The 12,033-nt window shown below is 38.0% G+C and overlaps 1 protein-coding gene and 2 long non-coding RNA genes across 8 annotated transcripts; 2 read left to right on the top strand and 1 right to left on the bottom strand.

The window, feature by feature from the left end:
• Nucleotides 1–1,100: 1,100 nt before the first annotated feature.
• LOC147757206 (uncharacterized) lies at nucleotides 1,101–3,767 on the top strand. The gene is made up of 2 exons (XR_015321199.1): nucleotides 1,101–1,593; nucleotides 1,716–3,767. It is a non-coding gene; the product is annotated as an uncharacterized LOC147757206 (long non-coding RNA).
• Nucleotides 3,768–4,083: 316 nt separating this feature from the next.
• LOC111245726 (E3 SUMO-protein ligase PIAS1-like) lies at nucleotides 4,084–11,145 on the bottom strand. 6 transcript variants are annotated; one of them, XR_015321192.1, is made up of 6 exons: nucleotides 10,787–10,926; nucleotides 9,949–10,175; nucleotides 9,282–9,523; nucleotides 5,423–8,434; nucleotides 4,819–4,921; nucleotides 4,084–4,290 (listed from the first exon to the last, which is right to left on the bottom strand). XR_015321192.1 is itself a non-coding variant. In XM_022794432.2 (4 exons), exons 1-4 carry the CDS (start codon nucleotides 11,056–11,058, stop codon nucleotides 8,383–8,385), a joined length of 663 nt encoding a protein of 220 aa, XP_022650167.2. In that variant the 5' UTR covers nucleotides 11,059–11,145; the 3' UTR covers nucleotides 7,410–8,382. The 6 variants fall into 6 exon arrangements, 5 of the variants coding, with proteins under 5 accessions (XP_022650167.2, XP_086836390.1, XP_022650164.2 ...); XM_022794432.2 differs by lacking the exons at nucleotides 4,084–4,290; nucleotides 4,819–4,921 and having other exon boundaries at nucleotides 7,410–8,434; nucleotides 9,253–9,454; nucleotides 9,949–10,085; nucleotides 10,787–11,145; XM_086980264.1 differs by lacking the exons at nucleotides 4,084–4,290; nucleotides 4,819–4,921 and having other exon boundaries at nucleotides 7,410–8,434; nucleotides 9,253–9,454; nucleotides 9,949–10,061; nucleotides 10,787–10,996.
• On the top strand, nucleotides 11,052–11,835 carry LOC147757205 (uncharacterized). The gene is made up of 2 exons (XR_015321197.1): nucleotides 11,052–11,192; nucleotides 11,540–11,835. It is a non-coding gene; the product is annotated as an uncharacterized LOC147757205 (long non-coding RNA).
• Nucleotides 11,836–12,033: the final 198 nt, after the last annotated feature.

Here is a 12,033-nt window from a genome sequence, read left to right as displayed (position 1 = left end):
TATCTCTTGACCGAACGAGCGTCTCGATGAAATGCCGACAGCTTTTACTAACGAAGCACATTGATGTTAACATAGGAACAGAGCGAAGTCTAAATGATAGCTTTAGCGGGTAATACTGAGTAGGACATTCGGATTCATACACAAACATACATATTAATGAATAAACTTTCGTTAACAAACCAGCCTTAATCGCTATGTATATATAGGTTCTTCTAGCCTTGTCGGACTCCCATACGTAACTCGCTATAAAAGTTGCGTGGTCATAAGGGCATGCATTGAGGATAAGTAAGTTTATTTATTGGCGGTTTGAATAAATACCCCTTCAAACTGTACGATATCTTAAACTATTGTCGCGTACGTAAGTTTCTAGTCGCGTAAGTTTCTAGCTTTTGATTTCGAGCTTATTAGATACAGTCCATCAACAGGTTTAAAAAGATGCGATCTTACGTGTAGTACAACATAATAGGAATAGACCATTTCATACAGACCCATATATTATACTAAATATTAGATGAATTTTATCGCTTAATGTAAAAATTACTTATAGAAAACAATTAAGGTAGCCTATTAATTAATTGTGGTAGTATATTTTTATACTACGACAATTAATAAAGTGAGAGATATGTCTTCTTGATTGTTCTATGTGTTAACAAAAATGTAAATTCCGCTATTTGTATTATTAAACTAGCATGTCGCGTATCTAACACTATCAAAATGCCAGACCTATCTAAAATACCGTATATTAAAATACCGTATACAGCCAAAGGCCTTCCTGTAGCGAAAGCTAGAAGGTGCACCCTATGACACTCTAATAAACTATTCAGTTCTTCATAATTACGTTCAAAAAGGCATTCAGTGTTACGAGGTCAAAGGCGATACACGATATTATCACAATATCCAATGGGAATGTATAGCCGGTCCCCAGCTCTACATGCAAATCGATACTGTCTTTTTACTTTTATCATTAGTCATACTAGCATCATGCGGTGAAAGAGCCTGTATAGAAAAGCTAGTCTAGTTTCAATTCTGGCGATTCGCTACTTAAAATCAGATGTCTTGTTCGGCCCGCCTCAACTTCGGAACCCAACTTTGGTGACGAGTGTGAGAGAAAAACTGATCATCCGTTTCAGTGTGATAGAAATAGATGAACTACCGGAAAATAGCAACAAAACAAACGCAGTCAACCGCTAATCACTATCGCCTTTAAGGAAGAGGGGCCAGCATGGCATACATACTCTACGAATATTTCTTTGTGACTTTCTTCACGCATAGTTACTAATAACTCCGCTGCTTTATTGCGATCGATCCCATCAGAGACACAGCCCGCTCCGTTAGGTGCCATATCATTTATGTGATGTCTCTGGACCTTCTCGCGTAATGTGGTTGTGCCCATGGCATGTTTGTGTAATTTATGATAGTCGATGAACTGATCAAGTCGTCCCTCATGGAGAACGAAGAACGTGCAAATTGCGACCTCGATAAGCGATCAGTTGACGAATACGGTCAACGGAGCATACAGGCGTGGCTATTAGGCAGCACTAAACCATGACAAGTTATTCCGTCGTGCAAATGGAAATTCTTCCCCAGAAACAGGTAGCATAAAGATGCACGTAATGTATACCAAGACTTCTAAAATACGTAGCAATAAAGTCGAAACAAAGGTTAAAGTAGAATAAAAACGGGTAAAAACTCACTGGCCATAACCCTATTTGCAGCAAAATCGGACATGAATCCACCTTACGTGTACGACAAGTTTTGAAGAATAGCTCAATCTTAGAACAGCGTTCACCAAGGCAGGATTCGCACACAGTAACCCGTCGATGATTTCGTCCAATCCCAAATACAGAGTGATTTCATTGCTAATTTCCTTCATGGGCATGCGTTAAACCTACGTCACTTAAAATTCAGCCGTCGGGTTTCTCATAGGTCTACCTGAAATGTACGAAACGTGCTTTGCACACTCATACCGATCATATTAAGAGCACGAATCAGCAATATGTAATTGGCCTATAGACGGTACTGCGATTAAATAATAAAGTGCCACCTCATTTACTTCTCAATGTCCAGCTCGTTTCCAGATACGTCATAGAACCTTTGTAAAAATATTGAGATAGAAAGCATTCGATTTTATTCATTAATGTCTCAGGTTGTTCTGGGTAAAACAGACTACGCAGCCACAAAACTGTGCAAGCGAAGAAACACTAGATAAGAGAGATTACTGAAACGTGTTTATGCTCGATAGTCTTAGACTTTTATGCTAAATACGTACAACATAAGCCCCCGACTTCAGTAATGCTTTGCCACATCTCGGTAACACTGACATAGCACGAACAAATCCTCAAACAGCCGGTTAAAACAACATATTCTGTACTTCTCACCACGAGTCGGTTGGGTTTCGACTTTAAGATCAGTATCGGAACCGCGGAATGCTTATCGTCACTCGACACAAGATCATTTATAGATAATCTATCGTGAGTTTGTTTCGATGATGTCCATCGTTCACGCGGTGGTGCATGTACAGGGCACACCGGTAGCCATTAGGCTCTAAGCAAACTCGATGAGTACATGCGTTTACTGGCAGATAGCTTCATTGTCAGATAATACACTAAGGTGAGCGTCGTATTTGAAGATCGAGGTAAAACGTGCAAAATTTTGACCATTCATAGCAGACAGTTTCTGGCTAACTACTAGTATAGACTCACTGGATGCTGCTATTAGAGTTTAAAGGCAACAATATGATTTAGCGCAGAAAGCTAATAGTTGCTGACTGAAATTTTGTGGTCCCAAGTTGAATTCATCGAAAATTGGTGAAAAACAATAAGCTAGGACATCTCTAGCGAGACAACCCGTTAACAAACAAAGTTTTTTCAGAATAAAGGCTTAAAAGTTTACTATAACATGCTGACTATAACTCGGGACCTCAGAATGACGGTCGAATTGCCCTGATTGCGAAAATAAAGCAAAACATGGACAATGTTTTCTTTGTCGGATCCATACGAGATTCTCGAAAACACATTATGAAATTTTAATAGAAATACTGAAAATAAAGAAAAGATCCCTTTCAATCCGAACCCCGAATAAGTGAAATTATGGACGGTGTACCTTAGCTATTTAGTATATATAATTATCATCAACCAAAAGAACCATTTTGAAACGCATCGTCCCCATAAACGAAGTGTAAGTCGGTGTGTGCCGTTTACAACAGCAGAGTTAAAACAAAATGGCGTTAGACAAAAGCAGACCACATATACTCTTCAAATTGCTGTCAGTATAATTTCTGTTCCATATTTTCGGCCCGCTGAGTTGGTCTGAAGAGTTTCGACAATAAATACATTACTATACGACACATACTTTCATATTTAAAAATATCTTAAAGTTCTAACAACATCAAATAACGCATTGAAGCTAAACATTTCGAAAGAAAGAACGACTTACCAGTCATAGAAAGTGCCATTAAAGAGGACATCAATATGTAAAAAAAAGCGGACAAAAAATAGCTAGAAAATACTAGAAAATGTGTAAACCGAGAGAACAATAGCCGTTATCTTCAATCGTGTCTTGCTAAATTTCACACCAAGCATTTTGAAGGTTAGTTTTTAATTCTCCTTTCTTTTTCTTCTTGTGTTATATTGCTACTGTCTTTCTCTGTTATACACAACGTTGAAGGTGTAGCGTGAGAAATGTTCAAAACCAGAACTCTGGTAATCGGCACGAAACGATGACAACAAGTTTGTCTAACAAATAAAAGTAGTATTAATCCTTCCTCATTTTGTGTCGATTTTTTTATCTTAAGGATGAAATATTGAAACTCTCAAATGCATATAAATTTATGGACAAACGAGTGGAGTACGGTATTTAACAGCTTCCATCAGTTGACAACCTCTGAAAAGAAACCAATACACCAAAAATAAATTAAATATGCGTATCAACTTAAAGTTAACGTAGGTGGTATTTCCGCACTAGTTGCTTCGGTAGCAATATGCAAGACAGAGAGCTCAACGTTGCAAATTTGCCGATTAGAACATTGTTTCTAGATGGGGTGAACGAAATTACCATCAAATCCTGCAAAAAATTTATGTATAATACGATCATCGCTCATTTTTATTCTGCAATGCATAGGTGCATATACACATATAAGCGTTGATAGCTAAGCATTAGAGCTTATATGGCCGGCGTCAGAAACGGTCACATTAAGATTGTACGCCCAGCATACGCTCCGTTACCTGCCACCCAATACTGTTTTCGGATCTGTTTGTGACGACATCCGGTCCTCCAGCTAGCAGGTTCCTACTAAACGCAGAGCAATTTTTTTTTAATTTAAATATCGTTAGTTCCCTTTAACAGACGAAACTTACCTATACTTTAGCCGTAGTAAATTTACACTCACTATCGTAAATATCGACGCAAAATGCTGGCAGAGCACTCGAGCCTAAACGAAGCTAACTATCTAAATGATATCCTAAAGCTTTAAAGCAAAACTAAGCAAAGGCTTTCGTATTCGTCATGGCAGCAGATTGCGCTGGGTCGACTATACGAGATACAGTTAAATATCTAGATTCATCATAACACTCCATTAAGCTTCCGTAATGCAATTGCGATCCAGCTGCCCTTTACAAATGGGGAGACCCATAATACATTGTATTGTTACTGGATGCATACACGTACACGTTCTTTTTTCATCTAACAGCGGTTAAGGACTGCACAATAAACGTTAAGTTGAAATAGACATAACGGACCGTATGTAGATGTTCATATTTGAAAAAACGACGATGTTGCTTCTCATAAACATATATGTATAGTATTTGATGGTTCACTTACAGATCAAACGTGCACTTAATCTGTCATATAGTTGCTTTCTAGCGACCATCACGCCGCAAACAATTCAGCGAATCACAGTGACAGAAACACCCAGCCGCTGTAACTGTAAGATAATTATTATATATTTTACTACGGCGTTATAAATTTACGCAAACAATGAATGATTTACTAAAAGCAGTGAAAAACAGAAACGATATTGGGCTAAATTTCAACAATAACTAGTTATCGCACAGAACTTCAACGCTTTAGGATTCTGCCTCTATATTTGCCTAACAGAGGGTGGCCCACCGTGAAACATCAACAACTTCTGGCAGCTTGAACACCCTCTTGTTTCTGCCGCGTACCTCTACATGACGACATCAAGCAATTCACAATTATGAACAAAAAATGAATGAACAGGTTCCTTTTACGCTCAAGTCAACGACGCGCAATATCTGGATAATACAGTAATAATAGTTATTATATAAATGCAACTTGTGCTTCTAAACTAACACAGATTCATACCGATTAGATATTGCGCAATACAGATGCTAAACAATGCGCTATAGCTGAAAAACAAATATCCTATTGACTAGTTCAACGAAGATGTTAATTAAGCGCTAACCTTAAATGTTTGATAGATAAGTAAGTGGCTATATAACTTTTCTATGAAAGTTATATGACGATGTCTGCTCCGCTGACGGCCGCAATCAACAACGTCAGAAGCAATCGCTATGCTGATTATAGTGCCTTAGTGCTGGCTGGCTCCAATCTGCTCTCGTCTTTCGATCAGCGTACAGCAACAGCCAGTGTATATGTTTGATCCTGAGAAACGAAGTGTCCGACGTGGCGCAGGCTGAGCGGTTGGTAGCTAGCGGGAGTTTTAAAAACAGTGGTTGTATGGATCTGGATACGGTATATAGGTTAGCGGATACCGATGTTATAGCTGAACAGTCTCTTGAGACGTGGGGCCGTTATAGCTTGTATGTAGTGAGTTGCTACAAGCAAGTGTCAACCTGACCACTGTGTTGGTATACGCAGCCTGACAATCTGCCCAAATAGTATACTAACTAAAAAAGCTCTAAAACGAATCTCCTTATGTGCTCACAGTATCTCAATTGGCTGCTCGTTCAGTCGGCGACGCAAACGTGTTCGTTTACGATGGCCACTAAAATCGAAGCGACTACCAAGCGAATTCAAGCCCAGAAGGGCTTCGTAACTATACTGTAAAACTAAGACATTAATAATCAGAATGTCAGCGTTTAGATAACGGACGCATCTTGAAAACCAATCAAATTAGCCGTTTATGCTTCTGGCCGTTTCATTCTTTAAGTGGGAAATATTGAGAGTTTAAGTTTAATAAAAAGGCGTATATTCAATATAATATTCCCTAGATGAGCCTTGTACACCTCCAGCTGAACATATATACTGTATAAACATCGTAAATTAATTTTATTCAGTAATCGTACGCTTGGTCCGCGCGTGAACTATGTGCATATAAAGGAATCATATTGGATGTGGCCGTTGGAACTATTGTGCAAAAGAATCTCTCAGGGAATTGGAGTCTTTGTCGTCAAAAGTTAATTTGTCAGCCCGCACCACATTAATAATACTACTAGCCTTAAAAGCAACTATTCGTCAGCTTTTTCCACTGACACATAGCTGTTTTCTGGACTGGAGTTATGAAATATAAAATCAAACAGCAGTAAAGGTAGTTTCTTACATTCTAATTATAGTAAATTATATATACTGATCTTTAATATATATACATATACATATATATTCAATATACGATCAACGACGATGATTCTGACTTGTTGTGAGGGGATAGTTTAATTGTGTATTGATTCACATTTTTAACTATTTCTACATATCGTGTTCACCCGAGCAGAACGCCTCCTAGGAACTCTAGGCTTAATATTACATTACAAAAAAACTAGCTATCACGTATCTGCGTTTATAAATGTTTGTATGTTGAACTACCACTAGAGTTTTATCTAATTATTTGGAGGTGAGCTGTCTGTTAACTGACGTTGTTCTACCAAACGTAGTATTGAAAAAGATTTTCCTTAAGATTTTCCTTCATATACCCCTTCAGATGACTTTTTACGCTTCAACAATAGTCATTAAGCGTTAGGGCTTCTGGTTACGGCTGCCCTTCTGGCCCAATTCTTTATCCTATGTAATTGAATATGTCATTGCAGTAAGCGACCATAAACGCAACGCCTTCGGTTCTGCCTGCATAGTACACACTAAGAGACATAATATGCGCTAGATACTAACCTGTTTGTTTAGTCCTAGACGAAGAAGCTTACCTCAGCTAAATATCTACATTGAAAAATATGCACATATTCCTGCTTCGTTTCGTGGCGAATTTTAGTGCATTATTACGTCCCAGTGACAATAGCAACCCAAGTCCATAGCACAGGTCACGTAATCGTCAAATACATCACTAACAATTAACTAGTTAATATGCGATCATGAACATATATATATATATGCCCGCCTTTAATAGACTTGGCTAAAATAATGAGAGTAGTAATGATAAAGCCTCTACAAAGTAAATAAAATGCTAACAGCACTATGCTCTACCTAATTAACAAGTCCAGTGATTCGTATTAAAAGTCCATTTTAACATTTAGCAGATGCCATACAACACTAAGACACAGTTTCAGTAAAAAGATGCCCAACGTTTTTTTTTTTTTTATTATGATACTGCGTGCTATTCATGTTACCAAGCGTCTATTTAGTCAAGCGAAATACAGTTAATCACAGTTCATTTCTATGCGCTATCAATATGGTGGCAATGCAAACGTTACTGAATTTCGCGGTTAAGGAAACGTTTTAAAAACGATTTGTTCTGTGATTTTTAAAAAGGACAGTTTCAAGTGGAACTATGCTGAGTTTATAAAAAAAGACGATTGACTTCTGCTAGACAGCGTTTTCGTCTGCTCAAAAATTGTTTACTTACATATGTCGATTCCCAGAATTAGACTCAACACATCGTATCTGTACATACGTTAACCCTTTTCAAATGCGTAGCAATACATATTATTAACATAATGTTAAAAACTATATATCCATTTGTATCATCATTTAAAATATCAATATAAGTTAAGCTAGGTTGCCAGAATATTTGTACGTATACATTATACTCAATTAGTTGAGCTAAGGTTTTAAGGCTGAATAATTACATGTGGCTTCTTAGAACTAATCGACTTATTGAGTTTTTCTTACGGGGTACCAACACTGCACGCTAGTTGGGCCTGAACGCATATCTTTAAGGCGCATCGCAGTATTGTCATTTATTATTTTGGATTTTTGCCTGGCAACATGAGTTTCGCACTTCTGATACGGAGGGAATGTCCAAATCCAATATTCAGCAAAAGTAACATCGTCGTAGTCATAACTTCTCATCTAAAAAGAAAACGACCTAATGGATGACTGCGCGACTACAACCTCTGCGATGCGGCTGAAGTATGCTCTTTTCCCCATGACAACTACCCAACGTTCTATCAATTGGAGTAAATTTCGCGCCGATTTTTATGCCGAAAGACAAACTTACAAAGCTAACAACGGTTCAGCTTATCTCAATAGAAATAGCTTTGCTACCGTTGTCTGAAGGAGTAAGACTTCCCTGAAAATTGCGTACAAAATATATCGTTAGTACATCATTATCACTGTCACAATCAATGATTTTGAATGAATTTAAGCGTTCGACAAAAGAATGGATTATACTCAAAATGCCAATAGTTACTCGTGTATAATTTGCTTTACCCATACTTTGATCCTATAGGATATAGAATTCCTATATATAGAAAAACAAAACTGCTTTACAGTAATTATGCGCTGCGATTGTGTGTTCATCTGACGAGACAATTTTTAAAGGATAACAGAAGCGGCTGGATGCTAACCCAAAGCTGTGCTAGGAGATACTCAGCTGCCAGGGGACATCCATAGACAACAAATATCACGAAGACAAAATTATTCTAATATTCTTTTAACAATCGTGAGTACCCGGGAGTCGTTTGTTTATATAAACTAACACCAGTCATCCTTTTACTGCCTTCATCAATTTTTGATTAGTAATGGTTTAATGAATGCGACATTGCTAAAGCTTACTTATACAGAAATAAGAACAGAACATAATAATCATTGTCTATAGCGACCCTCAGATGCTTCGGTTACGTCTATAGCTAGATGGCTCTATTTGTATAATAAACAGGGTCTTTTAGGTCTATTTAGCTGCAGTAGAATGGCAGTCTTTTCTTCTTTTTTTTTTTCTTTAATCGACGACTAATTTATTGACACCTATTATTTGATCAGCAGCCTGTAAAACCAACAAACTTTCCCAAAACCCAATCCAATCATTAATTTTCGTTTCCAAAGCCTTATATATGTTGGTCGATTAATTGATACCATCAAATGTATAAAAAACAAATGCGTCATACATACCGATTAAATCGGCGTAATAAATGACTCACTTTGTCTACGGGTCTGATGAAATCGGAAGTGAGCTCATAATGTGTGCAGTCTGGATTATGTTCAAGCATCCAGTAGGTAAAGCCGCACATCCTAAGAGCCGACGGCGAGCCAGTGCAATTGCAGATGGGACATTTCTGCGTTGACTTGTTCGTCTCCGCAGCAATGTACGAGTCTAAATCGAAACAACTAAGATGCTTACAGGACATAAATCGCACTGGAATCCGTATACGTGTCATGGTCACTATGAATTTTAACAATCCATTATAAGGCTTGTGTTAGTAGTAAAAAGATAGACAAAAGCCGGGTGCAAATAAGCATCCCACTATAGCACTACGCCGGCTCCTCGTTCGAGATCTATGTAATGCCAATGTGCCAGCTAAGATTTGACGATTTTTCCCAATATAATCGTGTCCTACTTATAATGACTTCTGATGAACCTGTACGAGCTTACACGTGCACGATAATGCGTGTGTGATTTTTTGTTATTTATCGAATACATGCGACACGGTATAACGCGGGAAAGGCCCAATTAGCAACTTTTTCACTAATTTAAGTAAAACTACATGATTGGCAGACGGGTCCACCGCGATATTGATATGTACAGACAAATAATCTACATCGTCTCTATGTTGCCGAATGCTGTTTCAACTGGTAAGCATAACTCACATGGGCATTTCAATGGGATGATCTGACTCTTAACTCCGTCGCTTTCTTTTACGAAGCTTGCTTGTTTTTCACGCATCAGATCCATCGATAATGGCGGCTTGGCTAAGATTGACCTGTTACGAATATCGTATTGTACACTACACACTTGTCAATAACTGAGCGCTACGTCAGGTTTCTTACAGTATAGCAGTAATGAAGCTTGTTCCTCTGTTTTAATCCTTCAAAAACTTGATGATCAAAATCATAATGATTCAAATGTAGCACTTAGATTTCAGAAAACAAGAAGAACGAGACAGACAACAGATTATTCCAAAAAAAAATCAGCTCCTCTCCAGGCGGTTTTGTCTTAAATCTGATTGTGCCTATCAAAGGTTTGGGGTCGTTAAGTGTTGCGCAACCTTTGTTTTGCGAACCTTGCTTCAGGCGGCTGGCCAATTCCAGAAACATGTCTACGCATGAATTCAAACTCAGGTCCTAGACCACCATATATCCTTGCATTTAGTAAATAAACGTGTTACCGATAATATCGATAATTTTTGTAACACTTTTGCAAGTAGATTCATGTCTGTACGCCCGAACCACAGTAAACGAATGAAAAACGTCAATCAGTGCTAAAAAATATTTCCTTACGTCATCATTGCAAGAATGACTGCTAAGACGTCGGTCGGCTAATACCTATAATGCAGCACACTGCACGCTTTACCGTGAACTACCATATAGGATGATTGATGGCGTATCTAACGAATTGATCAAGAACACATACGTATCGTTCGAATACTCCGATTATTCATATCTGTTGTTAAGCAGTTTTTACGTAACGCTTTAAAAAGTTACTTACGAACGAGCAGGTTTGTTCTCTTTGCAAGCTTTTGAGCCCATTGTCGTCCCATTTGATACTGGGGCCAGCTTTTCGGTAGCACGCAACTTGAATTTAGCGAACGTAAACAAAGTGTGGCTGGACATCCTCTTTACACATCTCATCAGATGAACAGCCATATAGATTCTCTGCATGTAGCATGCCCTATTGTGGCCATTGAGTAAGGGAAAAAGTACGAAATGATTCGAATAGACCGCGCGCGAGATGCCGTTCGCGACAGAAGATAATAGCATAGTGCGATAGTTGAGGTTTCCTATATTAAGACTGTTATTAAGAAGAGTTATTTCAAGGAGACTACTGTCATTCAGTATGCAACATACGTCTGCTTCCGACTAAACTAGAAAATCGCGACGATCTGCATATGTTGGTAAATGGAAAAGTCAGATTCGATTTTCTGTGGTTAAGGTATACAGATGGTTTTTGCTTTTCTTTATAAAGTGTAAGCTTTTAAAGATTACAACATCAAAAAAGTTCCTCTAGTACGTGTAAAATTTAAATGTAAACAAAATTATCTCGGATCATAGTTCATCTTCTCCTGTACATCAATTAGGCTAACGACAGGACTTTCTTTTAAATCATCGACGTTTTCGTTCGACAGTGCAGGATGATCTTCGGTCTATAATAAAGTTATGACAGCATAGCTCCTTAAATACGCCGCAGATGTTCTTCATTATAGCGTTCCTGTTCTATCGCAAACGCATTGGATTCTTTCAGAGGTCGCTTAATGGACTTGAGCGTTGTTCAAGTGCGATTCATTCACACCTAAATGGAATCCCATCAGCTTATGGAGTAAGAAATCTGGCTGGATCCAGGCCTTACCTCGAATCAATAAAACACTTCGAAATAAATTGGAAATAATTGGCGACGAATCGCCTTATTTTCAAGGCAAACTATTAGATGCTTTACAAATTACGCAGTTTTCGTGATGGCGGTTACTTAAATAGGATTAACGACATAGTTCGAAGAGAGAGTGTGCGTTAATGATTATTAATAGAAATATGCGACGTAGATATGTTTGTTGTCTATTTGTGTGTTCACCCATATCGAAAATGCCCAAGCAGAAAATAGTTAGTACAGTATTTTAATACATCCTGCTTGAAGAAAAGTAATATATTAGAGCAAGCAAAGAAATATATTAGCTCGACTTCGTCATTTCGGTATTTCCCTCTGAATCAGTAAGAACTTCACGAGTGAAAACCCATTTGGGG

This window comes from Varroa destructor, unplaced genomic scaffold (assembly GCF_002443255.2).
Source record: "Varroa destructor unplaced genomic scaffold, Vdes_3.0 BEIS01000002.1, whole genome shotgun sequence".
NCBI lineage: Eukaryota > Metazoa > Arthropoda > Arachnida > Mesostigmata > Varroidae > Varroa > Varroa destructor.
Note: the sequence above shows the minus strand (reverse complement) of the source record. Positions and strands in the feature narration are given on the sequence as shown.